The sequence below is a fragment of the Pseudonaja textilis genome, chromosome Z (assembly GCF_049901715.1).
Source record: "Pseudonaja textilis isolate UNSWEBS1 chromosome Z, rPseTex1.2, whole genome shotgun sequence".
Lineage (NCBI taxonomy): Eukaryota > Metazoa > Chordata > Lepidosauria > Squamata > Elapidae > Pseudonaja > Pseudonaja textilis.
Window position 1 is genome coordinate 129865220 of NC_142008.1, and position 17130 is coordinate 129882349.

At 40.5% G+C, this 17130-nt stretch overlaps 1 protein-coding gene and 1 long non-coding RNA gene across 2 annotated transcripts; one reads left to right on the forward strand and one right to left on the reverse strand.

Annotated features, from left to right (window-relative positions):
* The first annotated feature begins 930 nt into the window (after window positions 1-930).
* On the forward strand, window positions 931-14616 carry LOC113443744 (uncharacterized). The gene is given in 7 exon segments (XM_087917313.1): window positions 931-1101; window positions 4461-4520; window positions 4522-4651; window positions 4933-5014; window positions 5113-5191; window positions 13733-13807; window positions 14480-14616. Coding segments are annotated over 7 exon segments (723 nt in total). The 3' UTR covers window positions 14606-14616.
* Window positions 14617-15935: 1319 nt separating this feature from the next.
* On the reverse strand, window positions 15936-17127 carry LOC148124401 (uncharacterized). The gene is made up of 2 exons (XR_015740439.1): window positions 16802-17127; window positions 15936-16174 (listed from the first exon to the last, which is right to left on the reverse strand). It is a non-coding gene; the product is annotated as an uncharacterized LOC148124401 (long non-coding RNA).
* Window positions 17128-17130: the final 3 nt, after the last annotated feature.

A 17130-nucleotide genomic window follows, 5' to 3' on the forward strand; every position in this document is an offset into this window, starting at 1 on the left:
AAGTTATGCAATACCTACTTTAAAAAAACATAAAAATCAAAAATCATTTTTACATATTCCCTTGAAGTTGACAAAAACAGGATTGGGTTTAGCACTGGTACACAGCAGAAGTCAACCTTATTCCTTCCATAGGATGAGCTGGCCAGGATCTCCTCAATCCGATTCACTACTAAAAGATGAGGTAGAAACCTACTTTTGGAAGCATCTCTCAGGTCAGAGGCTCTTGGCTTATGCTCAGTGGCCCTATTGGCTCCATTCAAGTTCAAAGGAGCAAAGTCAAATGATTCCTGCTGATGTTTTGTTGGATGATTTCTATGGCCAATTTCTATGGCCAAACAGCTGCTCCTTAATGCAGGATATGTTTGATGCTGGAGAGCACAGAAAGCCCAACGTTGATTCTTTGCAGCAGTGCCATTGGGGAGAACTGTAACTATAGTTAAACACAGGTTCAGTGTCTTTGGACTCCAGGCTAATTGAGGGAGGGAGAGAAGCTTTTTCAAATGCCTCAAAAATAGAGTGTTATAAGAGCCGTAGTGGTGCAGTGGTTAGCATGCAGTATTGCAGGCTAATTCTGCTGACTGCCAGCAATTCAATCCTCACTGGCTCAAGATTGGCTTAGTCTTCCAACCTTTTGAGGTGGGTAAAATTGGCCAGATTGTTGGGGGCAATATGTTGACTCTGAAAACGGCTTAGAGAGGGCTGTGAAGGAGTATATAAGTCTTAAGTGCTATCGCTATAATGGGCATGGCTGGTTCATTCATTCTGCTGAGAAAGAGGCCTTGTTTTCTTCTCAAAAGTTCTCCTTTGACAGCCCCGGAGAAGAAAAGTTCTCCCTTTCAGCCTCCGTTAAGGTTTCATCCTCCCTTCAAGTTCCATCTCTTTCTCTCCCCCCCCCCCATCCTACTCCAATCCTTTTTCTTAAGATCCAAAATGGAAAAGAGCTTCGATTTGGAGGTGAACAGCCCCCTTCAATCTGACAAAAGTCTTCCAGGAGGTTTTGCCCCCAGAATCTCCGAAACCATGGCTGAGCTGCTCATCAATACCGTGGCTGGCACTGCCCAAATGGTCCAGGTCTCTGTGGAAGCCCAGAAATCTGCCCAGGTACCTCAGGTTGACTTTTTCAGTCCAACCCTAAAGAGTGAAGTCCAACTTCCAAAGAGGAAGTCTGTGCGAGTGAGAAATTCTCTCTTGTACAGGTAGTCCTCGACTTATGCCCCCAACTGAGGCCAAAATGTATGTGGCTGTGAGAAATCTGTTCAGTGAGTTTTGCCCCATTTTACAACTATTCTCATCACATTTGTTTTTTTTAATATTTTTATTATGCATTTTTCTTTATAAGATATATTTTCAATTTTACATCAACAATCCATCTCTTTCCTTCTCCTTCCCTGCCTTCCCTCTCTCCTTCCCTCTCCTCTTTCTTCATATTTTCAGTTTTGCATTGACAATCTATCTCTTTCCTCTCTTTCCTTCTCCTTCCCTGCCTTCCCTTCTCCCCGCCGCTTCCCTCTTCTTCTCTCTCTTTTTGTCCTCTTCCCCTCCACTTCCCTCTCCTTCCTTCTCTCCTTCTCTTCTCCCCTCTCCCCCCTCTCTAGTCAAATTGGTTAAGTGGATCACTGCAGTTGTTAAATTAGTAACCCAGTTGTTAATTGAATCTGCTTTCCCAATGACTTTGCTTGTCAGAAGGTCACAAAAACATGATCACATGGCCCCAAGACACTGCAATCGTTGTAAATGTGAGTCAGTTGTCAAACATCCAAATATAAATCACATGACCATTTTAATTTTGAACAGTCACTAAGCAAACTGTTGTAAGTTGAGGACTTACCTGTAATGAGAAATGATTCAAACAGGTTTTTTACTCGTGGCCCATCATAAAACAACTTTAAAACCAAGTAGTCTTCGACTTACGGCCACAATTTGAGCCCAAAATTTCTGTTGCTGAAGCATTTGCTAAGTGAGTTTTGTCCCATTTTGCAATCTTTCTTGTCACATTTGTTAAGTGAATAATTTCAGTTGATAGTTAGTAACCGAGTTGTTAAGTGAATCTGGCTTCCCCATTGACTTTGCTTGTCAGGAGGTCACAAAAGGGGATTACGTGACCCTGGGACACAGCAACAGTCCTAAGTATGAAACAGTTGCCAAGCATCTCAATTTTGATCATGTGACTATGGGAATGCTGCAAAGGTTGTAACTGAAAAATGGTTGTAAGTCACATTTTTGTTGTAAACAAAATGTTTTTACATTCTGTTGTAAACTTTGAACGGTCAATAAATAAACTGTTGTTGTTAAGTTTGAGCAATGAGAGGCTGAACCAGAGCATGAGTGCAACAATACTTTATTTTACAATAAAGGGCTGACCGTGCTTGCCAAGCCTGGAACTGGCTCGCAGCAATCAGCAACCGGTTGGACCCCGCAGCCTGCTTTTATAGCTGGCTGCTGGGGAGAGCCAACCAATGGGAATGGGGAATAACGCCCACGTAAAGTGAGTGGACCTGAGTGAGAACTCCTTGAGTCCTCAGGACATAACAGTTGTAAATTGTGGATTACCTGTACTACCCTTCCAATAGCAGCAGTCCAAAGAACTGTGCAAAAGGAATAAAAGTCATTTATTCATAAGCCAAAGCTCCAGTCCTTCCATCCCTGAAATCGATTCATAAAAACAGTAATACCGAAATGAGAAAAGAATTCTGTGTAGCATAAGAGACAAGGGCCATGGTGGAGAACCTATGGCATGCATGCCACAGGTGGCACACAGACTTATTTGTGTGGGCACACGAACCCCAGCCAAACTTACCTGCACTGTGCATGTGCTCACCTCCCAGCTGATTTTTGGCCCATTTGAAGCCATTTTCACCCACCCAGAAGCTCGTGGGAAGCCTCTGCAGCCTCGGGAGGCCAGAAAACGGGCCTTCTGGAAATACCAGAAGTGCCTAAAAGGGCCATTTTCAGCCTTCTGAGGCTGCAGAGGCTTCCTTCGAGCCTCCGGGAGGGCGGAAACAGCCTCAAACGGGCTGAAAATCAGCTTGGAGGTGCGTGCGCATGTGCAGTGCAGGAAAGGCAGAAATGGGGTGTTGCGTGCACATGCACGGGGGGGGCAGGCGCATTGTATTGTGGGTGCTGGCATGCACATCCTTTCAGCATACCACAACAAACAGGTTCGCCATCACTGGCCTAGGGTACAGGCGAGTCCTTGACTTACAACCAGTTGCTTAGCAACCACTCAAAATCACAATGAATCTCCCCTGGGGCTATTTGGGACATGAGTCAGAAGGTCTGACAGTCACCCCACCCCTTCAGTCACATGACCAAATTTTGATCGCTTGGCAACGCAGCTACATTTACAGTCCTTTGCAGAGGCCCAGGGTCACTTGAAAGTTTTTACAGTGGTCGTAGCAAATCACTGGTTCGCTTAACAACCACAGTGTTTTGCTTAAAAACTGATGCAGAAAAGGTCGTACAATTGGGTCAGTTAGGTGACCGACTTGTTTTATGACCATTGTGGTTTATGACCTTGATGGGCAGGCTCCATTACAGTCGTAAGTCAAGGTCTACCTGTATAAACGTCCATAGGTGAAAAGCAGTATGAGTGAAAGTGAAAAGGTGGAAGGATCAACAATCATCCAATTTCAGGTAGTCCTTGACTTACCAAAAGTGAGCTTACATTTCTGTTTTGTAAGCAAGATGGATGTTGTAAGTTTCACCCCATTTTAGGACCTTGCCACAGTTTTTAAAGTCAATCGGTGCATTTAAGTTAATAACGTGGTTGTTAAGTGAATCTGGCTTCCTCGTTGTCTTGGCTTGTCAGAAGATATCGCATGACCCCAGGATCTGCAACATCACAAACATGAACCAATTGCCAACCATCCAAATTTTGATCATGTGACCATAGAGATGCTACAATGGTCGGAATTGTGAAAAATAAGTCACTTTTTTTGTGCTGCTGTAACTTCAGTCACGAAAGGAATGTTGTAAATCGAGGACCACCTGTATATACAGGTGGTCCTCGACTTATGACCACCACTGAGCCCAATTTTTTTGTTGTCAAGTGAGAAATTTGTTAAGTGAGTTTTGTCCCATTTTACAACTTTCCTTGCTGCGTTTGTTAAGTGAACAACCGCAGCTGTTAAATTAGTAACACATTTGTTAAGTGAATCTGGCTGTCCTTTTGACTTGCTTATCAGAAGGTCGCAAAAGGGGATCACGTGACACCCCTCCGAGACACGGCAGCCATCATAAATGTGACTCCATTGTCAAGCATCCAAATGTAAATCACGTGACCATGGGGGATGCTACAATGGTCATACGTGTGACAAATGGTCATAAGTTACTTTTTTCAGTGCTGTTTTATCTTTTGTCACTAAATGAATTATTGTAACTTGAGGACTACCTGTATACAGGAATAGTCTTCCCAAGGAAAGCATAGGGCTCCCGGCTGATCTATCTCCACCTTTTTTCAGCTAGCTTGTTTCCATGCAGAGCATGCGCTGACTCAAGCCCGTCTGAGCTACATGGCCGCATGTAGGGGGGCTGGCTGAGCCACTTTTGGGATTCTTGAGCCCCCCTGGCTTCCAGGGACTCTTCCAGATACTCTCACAGCCCCCCATGCCATATTCGGAATTTTGTACGATCATCCGACGGACAGAAAATGGTAAGCAACTGCCCACCATTGCAACTTCCTCTTACTCTGGAGTAGTACCACTCTACTCTCTACCTACTACTTAATAGCTCCTGCTCATTATCAAGAAATTTGAGTCCTTCTAAATCAGGGTTTCTCAATCTTGGCAACTTTAAGATGAATAGACTCCAACTCCCAGAATTCCCCAGGTAGCCTTGGTGACTGGGGAATTCTGGGATTTGAAGTCCGTTCATCTTAAAGTTGCCAAGATTGAGGCACAATGTTCTAAATGCATCTCCCTTCTTGACACCCAGCCCTCCTACACCCCGTTCTCAAATGCAAGCCAGGATTCCAAGTGCGACGGGAACCTAGTTCTGGTCCTGAATGCAGCTGCCTGTAAGTGACTTTGGAAGGAGCTGGGGAATAGGGTTGCTTAATATGGAGACAAATCTCTGGCCTCCCATTTCTAGCCTGGTTCAATCTTTTTTCCCTAGACCAGACCTTGCAGATGATGGTCTTCAAAGAGGCTTTCCTGACCTCCAATTCTTTAGACCCTGTTGGGTCAGCAAAGAGGTAAGTAAAACACATCCATGCAGACTCGAAAACTTCTGCGGTTCAAGTTCCGTTTTGTAGTATTTGAAAAGTAGGGTTTGGTTGCAAATGGAGCCAGTACGATTGCTGTAGGAAGGACTAATCACATCACTGGTGTCCAACCGTGGAAACTTTAGGACCTCTGGACTTCAACTCCCAGAATTCTCCATCCAGTATGGCAGCTTGGGGGATTCTGAGAGTTGAAGCCCACAACCCTTTAAGTTGCCAAGGTTGGATACCCCCTGAATTAACTCTTAAGATGGAGAGAGAAGTTCCATCTTCTTTGCAAACCATCAACATTTGAGAGTATTAAATGCATGTGGAAGAAAGACATCAGACATGGTGTAACATGAGCAGTTTAAACCAACTGGAGAGGTAATCAAAACTTGACTGTCCTTGAAGTGGACATATGATTTGTGGAGGAAATTAGACAGTCCTTGACTCACGACCAGAACTGGGACCAGAATTTCCATTGCTAAGCAAGGCAGTTGTTAAGGGAATCACACCTGATTTTGCCACCTCTTTTGCCACAGTTATTAAGCAAATCATTGCACTTGTTAAATGAATCCCATGGTTATTAAACAAATCCAGCTACCCCATTGACTCTGCTTGTTTGAAGCTGGCTGGAAAAGTCACAAATGATCACATAACCTCCGGATGTTGCAACCATGGGAAATATATGTTGGTTGCCAAGCACCCAAATTTTGATTACATATGGATGCTGCAACATCCTGTCATAAATGCAAGGAGGTCATTTTTTCACTGTTATTGTAACTTTGAATGGCCACTAAAAATGGTTGTAAGTCCAAGACTATCTGTGCTATGGCTTTCTCATCAATAGAGGTTAGTACCAAGTGTTCTACCAAGCGTTCTCCAGGGTGAGCTTTGCACATTCCCATTTGGAGCAAGAGATCAAAGGCCAGCAGGTTTGAGAAGGCTATACGAAAGCTGGAAGAATGCTTGATGGATGTGAATCGCCTTTTAAATATTCATTGTGCCTTGTTAACATAAATAACAGCCAGAGCCGCATGGGAAATTTTAAAAAGAATTTCTCTAACCAATGGGGAAAATGTTAAGTATTGTTATAAATGAACAACAGCAAGGTTCTTAGCCCAGTGTGCCCTTTGCCAATCCAAGATGGAAAGGAGATTAATATTTGTTTATGCATAAGTAAAAACTAGATCTCCCATGGATACAAGATGAGAGACCCCTTAAAGGGGGGGAAATCACTTTAAATACACAAACATATTGGATTTGGAATGTGTTCTCTTCAATCGGTCAGCATCATTTGAATCCTCAATCTTTATATGTACCATGTAACAATTCATATAATCCCATAATATTCTTAGCATGATTTTGTTAATGCCTAATTACAGGAGAATCTTTACTTCAGAGAACTAGAAACATTCATCAAAGGCGCTCCTTGTTACTCAAAGAAGCCTCCATCTCCTGTTTCCATCAATAGTTTTATAATGGGAAAGGATTCTGGACACAGGCAAAACTAGAAATAGGAACGAAATGAAAACACAGTTTAACCATGATTCCTTTGATAAATCATGGTTAATTGAATTCATGCAACAAGCCATAAACCAAGAGCAGGCTGGGATCTACTTTTTGTTTTACATTGCATATAAATCACATACTGTATTATGGGGAATAAAATGAATCGTTACGATTACATGAGAACTGATTTGATGTTCCTCAGCATTTATTCTGTAATAAGATCAATGAAAAAAAACAATTGTGTAAATAAGGTGTCTTGAATGGGCTTTCTATTCTAATAGGAAACTGTTACTCTGAATAAAGTGAGGCTTTTATGATTGGGATCTTTTCAGTAAAACCTTAATAAAAGTTGATTGAGGAGTGACTCAGATCCAAGGGCCAAAAGAGATCATATTCTTTTTTTTTAATATAAATTTTATTTGGGTTTTCACAAAAACATAATACAAATAAAACATCTTTTTTTTTTTTAGAATAGCATGATTCCGGGCTATCACTTCTTCATACAGACACAAACTCAGTTTCATATCATCTTTGAGTTCTATTCCATATCTTATTACTATTTTAACATTTTCTCCATAATTTTCCCCTCCTTTGGTTTTCTCAACTTTATTTTTAATTATCTCATATCTAAATTCAATTATATATCTTTTTCTAAGTTTCAATGTCTTTCCAATCATTATATTTAAACTTTTGTCTGTCCTGTTTCAATTTCATATTATCTTTTCTCATTAAACAAATTTTCCCCTGTAGTTACTAATTAGAAGAATAAGTACCCGCCTGGATGAACACAAAAATGAAGTAAAAAAGCTGGAACACACTTCCTCACTAGTCCAACACATGAAAGCCACAGGTCATAGCATCAACTTCAATGGCACCAAAACCCTAGCCACTATAGAAAACCCCAGCCACAGAATTATCAGAGAAGCCATAGAGATTGAAAAAAGACCTGAAAGCATGAATAGACGAGATGATTCCCCCAGACTGTCAATTATTTGGAAGCCTGCACTCACAAACAAAAAAATCTCCACACCACTAGCCAGGGAAACACCTGGGCACAAACAGATCCCCCCTGAAACCTCCAGCTCAAACACACCCCAACCAGGCACCCAGATGAAACCTAGCTTCCTAACAAATGATAGCTGTCCATTTACTCAGAGCCAAGCTGCACTAAAAGCCTCCAATACAGGAGCACCATATTGCTAGCCAATCAAGACACACAAAAAAGCTACAAAACAGACAGAAGATATTAGAAACACCAATCAAGCAGAACACAGCAAACTCCAAGACCAATAAACACAGACCAAGACTCCCAACCAATCAGGATGAAGAAAAAACCATTCTGTCACAGCAGTAGGCTAGCCCCAAATTTAAAACTGAAACAACTGTAAAAGTCTGACTCACAGACGAACACAATACAGAAGCCTGCTGGTGGCAGATGAGATTCTACCGAAACGTTGCTACAACTTTAAAAGCACAACTATAATGACATGAGAAAATACCCGAACAAAGCTGAATACCATATATATATGAGACTTCATCGAAATGTCGCTTAGATACTTCCAATTTTACGCTGGAGAAAATCCGAATAACCAAAGATTCATATATAGATTCATATATATATATGAATCTTTGGTTATTCGGATTTTCCAGCGTAAAATTGAAGTATCTAGGCGATTATTTGATGAAGTCTCATTCATTATTTTCAGGCTTGTGTCTTGACTTTGTGCTTCTTGGAGTAATGTGAGCTTGCAGCTGCTTCTTCCTTTTAACTGCTGGTGGGGGTGTGACTTGATTGGGTGGGGGCTTGGCTGTGTTCTGATTGGCTGGGGATGTGTTCTCATGGTTGGGGGTGTGACTTGATTGGGTGGGGGCTTGGCTGTGTTCTGATTGGCTGGGGTGTGTTCTGTTCAGGTGGGGGCTTGGTTGTGCTCAGGTTAGTCTTAGTTGCTGGGGGATTTGAGCTGGTGAGCTGTGATGCTGCTGTTTGGCTTCACATTCGTGGTCATGCCACATCTTCATGGTGGGCGTCAGTTCGCTTCATGTATGGGTCGGAGGGGTTTGAAGCAGGTAGTGTTGCAGCTGTGGTACAGCTTCTGGTCCATGGTTGTGTCTCATCTTCTGTGTGGGTGTGAGTCTGCTTTCTATGTGGAAGTGTGGTGGTAGCATCTTGTGTGGCCCTCGTGCGTGTGGGTCTGGTGTCATCCTTCATGTTAGGCACTCGTTTGTTCACGAGGGTGGGTTTCCAAATGGCTCGTAGGCGGGAGGTATCATCTCATTTATTCATGCTGTGTGGGTGTTTTTCTATCTCTATGGCTCCTCTGATTATTCTGTTGTTGAAGTGTTTGGTTTTGGCGATAATTCTGGTATTTTTAAAGTCAATCTCATGTCCTGTGGCTTTGAGGTGTTGGACCAGGGAAAAGGTTGGTTCTTCTTTTTTGATTGAGTTCTTGTGTTCTTCAATGCGTGCACTTATTCTTCTGTTAGTTTGTCCGATGTATGTGGTGGGGCAGGCAGTGCAAGGGATTTCGTATACTCCTTGGTTTTCTAACTCGATTTTGTCTTTAGGGTTTCTTAGGATGGTGGATATTTTTCTGTTTGTGCAGAATGCTGTTTTAATGTTGTGTTTTTGGAGGATCTTGCTGATTTTGTCTGTAGTGCCTTTCATATATGGGAGGAGGGTTTTGCCATTCTCTTGTCCTCTGTCTTGGATTTTGGTTGAGGTTTCTTTTTGGATTAGGTGGGTAATCTTCTTTCTTTGGAATCCATTGGCTGTTAGTACATTAGTGAGAGTGTGTAATTCGGTTTTTAGGTGTTGTTCGTCGGCTAAGCATTTTGTTCTGGAGATGAGTGTCTCGGCTACGGAATTGATCTGTGCTGGGTGGTGGTGTGAGAGTGCGTGTAGATAGAGGTTTGTATGTGTTCTGGTAGATGGTGTGTCCTAGGGAGCCATTGGATCTTTTGTATACTAAGACATCTAGGAAGGAAAGTTGATTGTTAGCTTCTGTTTCCATGGTGAATTGTATTTTGGAGTGTAGGCTGTTGAAGTGTGTGAGGAAGTTGTTCAGTTTTTCTTTCTCATGTGGCCAGATTATGAGGGTGTCATCTACGTATCTGAGCCAGAGTTTGAGTTTGTGATCATATTTTTCTAGAGCTTGTGTTTCAAAGTGTTGCATGTAGAGGTTTGCGATGACAGGTGAGGGGGTGATCCCATGGGTGCTCCTTCTATTTGTTTGTATTTTTGTCCATTTCAGGTGAAGTATGTATTGGATAGGCAGTGGTTGGTCAGATCAAGGATGTGCTGGGGTGGGGGGGTTGTATTTGTTTTGGATGGCTTTTAAGGCTTCTTTTATAGGCACTTGGGTGAAGAGGGATATGACATCGAAGCTCACTAGTAGGTTGCTGGGCTGTAACTTTTGTTTCTTTATGATCTCAATGAACTGGATTGAGTTTCTTACGTGTGAGTTGATGGATTCTGTATGGGGCTGTAGTTGTTTGGTGAGACATTTGGCTAGGTTTTGTAGAGGTGAGCCTATGGAGCTGACTATTGGTCTAAGTGGGGTTCCTTCTTTGTGTATCTTGGGGAGACCATAAAGCTTAGGGCATCTGGATGATTTCTCTCTGGGTATGATTCTTTGCTGGATTTCTTCGCTGATGGGGGAGGCTTTTATTTTGGATCTGGTGTTTTTTTCTAGGTAGGTGGTGGGGTCTGTGTTTAGCAGTTTGTATGTGGGGTCTTGGAGTAGGTTGGTTAACTTGGTTTGGTAATCAGATGTGTTCATAACTACTGTTGTGTTGCTCTTGTCTGCTGGTAGGATTATTATGCTGGTGTCTTCTTTCAGGTTAAGTAGTGCAGTTTGTTCTTGGATAAGTTGCTTTTGGGTGGTTTGCTGGTGCAGAGGATGTTGGTGATTTCGAGTCTGATTCTGTTAGCATCATCAGGGTTGGTTTTGGTCAGGCTGGTTTCAATTCCACATATAATGGTTTCTGTGGGGATATGTTTGGGAGCGACAGCAAAGTTGAATCCTTTCGAAAGGACATTGGTTTCGGCTTCGGTGAGGATCTTTTCTGAGATGTTGTGCACTGTTTGTTTCATGTGTGGCTGTGAGGGAGGAGGAGTTTGTTTCTGGTGTTTTTGTAGTTTTCTGAGTTTGTTGGTGTGTGTGTCTGTCTTGAGGGTGGTCTGTGTTTCGGCTCTCCAGACAGCGAGTTGTTTGGATTTGTCCCAAAGTGCGGGGTGAATCTTGTTGCTGAGTCTGAGGTGAAGTGTGAGGAGATCTTTGTTGATTTGGTCTAGGAGGAATCTTTTTGTGTGAAGTTCATTTCTAATTAGGGCCAATTCTGTTCTTTTTAGGATGCATTTGGTGGCTGCTGTGTTGGCGTGGAATTTCAATTGGAAGCTTATGGGGATTAAATTTTGATCTTGGCAATTGCATAGGAATGCGAGGTCACATAAAATGGAAGCTCTTTGGACTTCAAGTTTTTCATAAGTCCTGGCCAGATGGTGGGTTTCCTCCCCTTAGAGATGCAGTATTTGTTTTCTGAGTTTTTGTGGGTATTTGTGTGTGGATCTTTGGTTATTCAGGTTTTTTCCCGTGTAAAATTGGAAGCATTTTGGTGACATTTCGATGAAATCTCATTTGTCATCTTCAGGCTTGTGTCTTTGGCTTTGTGCCAATCAGAACACAGCCAAGCCCCTACCCAATCAAGTCACACCCTCACTAGCAGTTAAAAGGAAGAAGCAGCTGCAAGGTCACATTACTCCAAGAAGCACAAAGCCGAAGACACAAGCCTAAAGATGATGAATGAGATTTCGTCGAAACGTCGCCAAGACACTTCCAATTTTATGTGGGAGAAAACCCGAATAACCAAAGATCCACATACAAATACCCCCCAAAACTTAAGAAAACATATATATATATATATGTGTGTGTGTGTGTGTGTGTGTGTGTGTGTTTTCTCAAGTATAAATATATACTGAGGTTTTCGCGGGTACTTACATGTATGGTATTCAGCTTTGTTCGGGTATTTTCCCATGTCATTATAGTTGTTCTTTTAAAGTTGTAGCAACGTTTTGGCAGAATCTCATCTGCCATCATCAGGTTTCTGTATTGTGTTTGTCTGTGAGTCAGACTTTTGCAGCCGTTTCAGTTGTTTCAAAATTCAGTTTTATATATACATACATACATACATACATACATACATACATACATACATATATAACAATAGTATATAAAACACTCATTCCATTCCAGTTCAATTTTATCATTAATATTAGTTAGAATCTTAATATCTTTAACATTTCTTTCCAATTGAATATCATACTTCCTTGTGAACACTTATAAACTTTCCATAATTCTTTTCTTATATATTTCTCTTCACTTATATTTTTATAAATCATTAATAATGATTAATAATTAAAATGTTCCCATCATTTCCTAATTTCATTCTTTCATTCACTTTATTTCATTTATTTATTAACAAACATTCCACTGCATTACAATAAGTATTTTATACTTCATTTTAATCATACATTGTTTTCATAATTTCTAAAATGATTTCTATTTCTAATATAACAATACTATCTTATGTACCTCTGCAGAATCCCTTTTTCAATTAAATTTTCACTCATTATCTTTAAATAGGCTTATACTTTCAATCCTTATACATTTTCCCTGTTTCTCTATATCTTGTTTCTGTCTTTTATAACTTCTTTTCCTTTCCTTCTTCCCCCTCTTCTTCTCTCTCCCCATTTTGCCCCCTTGTCTCTCTACTTCTAATTGTCTCTTCTGTGATCCTCTCTTCTGTTGCTTTACTAATATTGTAATTATTTTTCAAACTATTCTTTTTTTTTGGTTGTTTTTTCAAATCTTAAACTTTTCACTCTCTTTTCCCCCTTTCCTTTTTTCCCCCACATAAAATTACTTGATCATTAAAGATGGCTTCTTCTTTGTCCCGATGTTCTTGTTCTACAAGCGTTTCTTGTTGTTTCTCATAGTTCCAGATCTCCATTTCTAAAAATTGAAATACGAAGCCAAAAGAACCTCTTCCTTTCTATGCATCTTCTTTCTGTTTTTTAAGTTCCATTTTCAGTTCTTCTAAAAGTGATGCCATTTTAAACAATTTTAAACAACCACCCGATTTATTTTAGTCATTTAAATCCAACAGCCAAAAATCCAAAAATCACCAAGTAATCCAAATAATCCACAGCTGCTGCTGCTTGCTTCTTTTGTTCCACTTTCTCTTCCTGGGGTTCTATTATTTTGTTATAAAGTTTCAGTTAGAATGTATCTTTTAGGAATCTTGTTAATATTTCACTGTAAGTTCCTTTTAGTTCCAGGCAGTCTCCTCCATTTTTCCAGATCCTGCCCTTTTATTCTTTCCTTTTCTCTCCTTTCCTGATTTTAAAGGTTTTTGAATATCCAAAAGTCTTTATTATCCCTTTGACATTTTATTTTCAGCTTAAATGCCTATTGATGTCAAAGTGGATTTTTATCAATTTCTTACTTAAATCTCTAGCTGTCAGTATAAGGAAGGGAAGAAAAAAAAGCCAAATCCTTTCCCTTTCCTCTCTCCTTCGCTGCTTCAAAGTCTTCTTTGGGAACAATGTTATTTTTTATAGTTCAAATTCCAGGGTACCTTAACGTTGTTGCTTTTTCAGTTTAACCCAGTCAACCAAAACTTTCTCTTCTTATCTTCCTCCTGCACATTCTTTTCTGGTCGAGTTCTTCTTTGAGGTGGCCATTTCTGACCACCGCTGCAACCTTTGGGAAAGGGAGTCACGGCCAGCTGAGGAGAGATACAGCTCTCCTCAACTCTGCTGGTGGTCTCACCCCTCTTCACCACCTCTACGGGATGGCTTAGCCCCGAATCCAGCCCGCTCGGGGCACTCCAGCAGCGAGCACGGATCAAAACCACACACGATCATGGATTTCAGTCCATCGCCGAAGAAGCTCAAACTGGAAGTCAAGAGAGATCATATTCTGTAGGTGATCCTCATCCCAACATTTCCTTTTTTCTCAGAATGACAATGGGACAAATGAAGAGGAGAATCAACCAGAGGAGATTCGAGATGGATATCCCTCACACCACAAAAAAGTAGGACTCCATTTTCATTTAGTTTCCTAAATTACAAAATGCAAAAGCACTAGCTTGAAAGTTTCTTTTCTTAACCTCTGTCTAAATGGCATTTTGGAGGCTGCCTGTGGAATAAGGACAGCATGCTAAAGCCTAAAGATTTCTTATAATGCAAACTTGCGAAAACTAGAATGTTCTTTCCCAAATATATTAAATGTATCTCTAGCAGCAGGACCATACTTCTTGTATTTCATCCATTTTTATCCTGTTATTTAGAGGAGTCTCTAACCATTTCTCTATATAACCTGCGTATATCTTACGATCTCCTTCATAATTAATTTTTGTATAAATGAATTAATTAAAAAAGAAAAACAAAACAAAACAAATAAAAAAATCAAACCTAATGGATCACTGGGTCATTTTCTACTATCAGTTTTCTATGTTGCTACGTCAAAAAGTAGGGGATGTTTCCTTCGCCAAGTCCCAGGGCCTTTTGGAGAGGTGGAAACTATATTTCTACTCAATCTGATCCACACTAGTTCTCTGGTTTCCCTGCTGCTTATAATCAGGGTAGTGAAACTGTTTGCCAAGAAGGAAATAAAACCAGGGGGGAGATGGCACTTAAGATTCTGTATTGCTCTTCACTTCCTTCACTTCCTACACTGCAGCTCCCAGTCTGTTGTCTCCCACCAGGTTGGGTGCAGCAAGTTTCTGAGCAAAGGGGTTCTTTGCAATGCTGCCCTCCAGCAGGAGAATTTGGACAGTGACATCACCAACAACCACCCAGAAACCACAGCTAAGGATACTGGATATTGCTGACTGTGCCCAGTTGAATGTTCTAGTACAATCCAAAACAATCAGCTTGAAGTCCACTTCCTTCCTCCCTACAAGACCTGAAAGCAAACAAAGGGATACCATTTTTTATTATTAGTGGTCCAGCATTATTGCAACAAAGGTTGAGCTGAACATAATTGCTATAAATTATTTGCATGTTCTACCCAAGAGCCAGGTCAATGTTGGCCCAATCTAACATATGAAGATATGAAGAATATCTCAGCATTGTCACCTCTTCCCCCACCAAATAAATTTAAATAAAACATGAATGAGACAAATTCTAGCCATTGCTGTTTTATATATAGCCAGAATATTTATTTGCAACTATTTTGGTGATCATCTGGGAGCTTATTTTAGTATGAAAAACAAGAAAATAAAGATTAAGAAAGGGTAAAAATGAGGTGCAGGATAAAAGGAAGAAAAAAAAAAAAGCATTGACTTTTGACTCTTTCCAGTACAGGTAATACTCAACTTACAACCGCAGTTGAGCGCAACATTTATGTTGCTAAGTGAGAGATTAGTTGTGAGTTTTTCCTCATTTTATGACCTTTACCACTATTGTTAAGTGAATCACTGCAGTTGCTAAGTTAGTAATACAGTTGTTAAGTGAATCTGCCTTCCCCATTGACTCAGCTTGTCAGAAGGTTACAAAAGGTGATCATGTGACCCTAAGCTTAGGATATGGCAACCGTCATATATATGAGTCAGTTGCCAAAGATCATACGTATGAAAAACAGTCAAGTCACCTTTTAAAATTCTGTTGTAATTTTAAGCAGTCACTAAGCAAACTGTTGTAAGTTGAAGATGAAATAAAATATTAACTACAATTACAGCCTCAACTTTTTGCATTATATGTCATCACAATCAGCCATTTCTATAACTACACAATTATTCAATGTTCACACTAAGGTCTATGCTTCATTTTTTCCTTCTATTTGAAGCATAACATTTGGAAGTGATTAATCTTTATTTCCATTGTATTTTATACTGCAATAAACTTTAATAAAAAACAAGTCTGGGAGCATGAAGATATATATTTAATAATATTTGTTAATTTGAAAAGTGCTCTCAAACTCTATGTGGATTTTGGATAGCATAGACTAATTCAGTTCTTTTTCTACAATGTCAACTGTTCAGTAGGTAATTGTAACAGAGGCCTGAAACTACAGCAAAGAAATTTCCCTTATCAGTCTCTTGAAATTTTTTTACAACCGTTTTGTCCATTTTCAGCATTTTTCCAAGTTACATGTCCATTTTGTAAGTCAGTAATTCAGATTTTTTTAAAAAAGTATTCAGATCGTTAAATTTTCAAATCTGATGTCACATTTATAATTTTTTATTTTATTTTAACAAAGCAGTAGCATTGCTTTTAACTTTTTGTTGTTATTTGCGAAGTTGTGTCCGACCCATCGTGACCCCATGGACAATGTTCCTCCAGGTCTTCCTGTCCTCCACCATCTTCTGAAGTCCATTTAAGCTCAGGCCTACTGCTTCAGTGACTCCATCCAGCTACCTCATTCTCTGTTGTCCTGTTCTTCTAGGCTCAAAAATAATCTGAAAAATTTATGAGAACATGAAGTGGGTTGATGCCCTGAATGTTCTTCAGACATTACAGGAACGTTCATAGACCCTGCATTTGATGCTCTTCATTTTGCTTTTATGGATTCAGTTGGCCTGGAAAAAAGGATCTAGTAAGCCTTAAGGCAGGGGTGTCCAACCTTGACAACTTTAAGACTTGTGGACTTCAACTCCCAGAATTCCAACTTTAAGACTTGTGGACTTCAACTCCCAGAATTCCTCAGCCAGCAAAGCTGGCTGAGGAATTCTGGGAGTTGAAGTCCACAAGTCTTAAAGTTGCCAAGGTTAGACACCCCTGCTTTAAGGCAATGTTCATCAACTTTAACCATTTGAAACTTCAATTCCCAGAACACTCCAGCCAGCAATGGGGCATTCTGCGAATTGAAGTACACGCATCTTCCAAATGGCTAAGATTGGGAAACACTGCACTAAGGGAAGCATTAAAAATCTAGAGTAACTCATGAAAAGTGTCGTTTTTCTTTTAAAAGCATCTTTCAATTTCTTCCAATTTACAAAAAAAAAATCCGGCTTTTCAAGCCCCCCAGCCGTCTTGCAGGCCAACTAAGCTAAAAAAAAAAAAAGGGGGGGGGGAGATTCCCTTACCTCTTAGCCTTTTCGAAAGTCGGACTAAACCAATCCGAAATGCTGGGGGAATCTCAAGTACATTTACTGCAGGAAATTCTCTGAGTGAGGGACCGAAAGGAAACAAAGGGAGCCCAAAGTAGCAATCCTGAAACTGAAGAATGAGACAGGCGCCTTATTGAAGGGGGGAGGGTTAAATCCCCCCCCCGCGCGCAATGATTCATTATAATAAAACAACTCCCCTCTCCCGGTTTATAAATGGCGTTTCTTGCTTCAGAAACTGTCCGGACCCGGAAGTGGTGGTGAATCGCCTGAACATCTGTAAAGGAGGGGGGCTTTTTCGCTCTCCT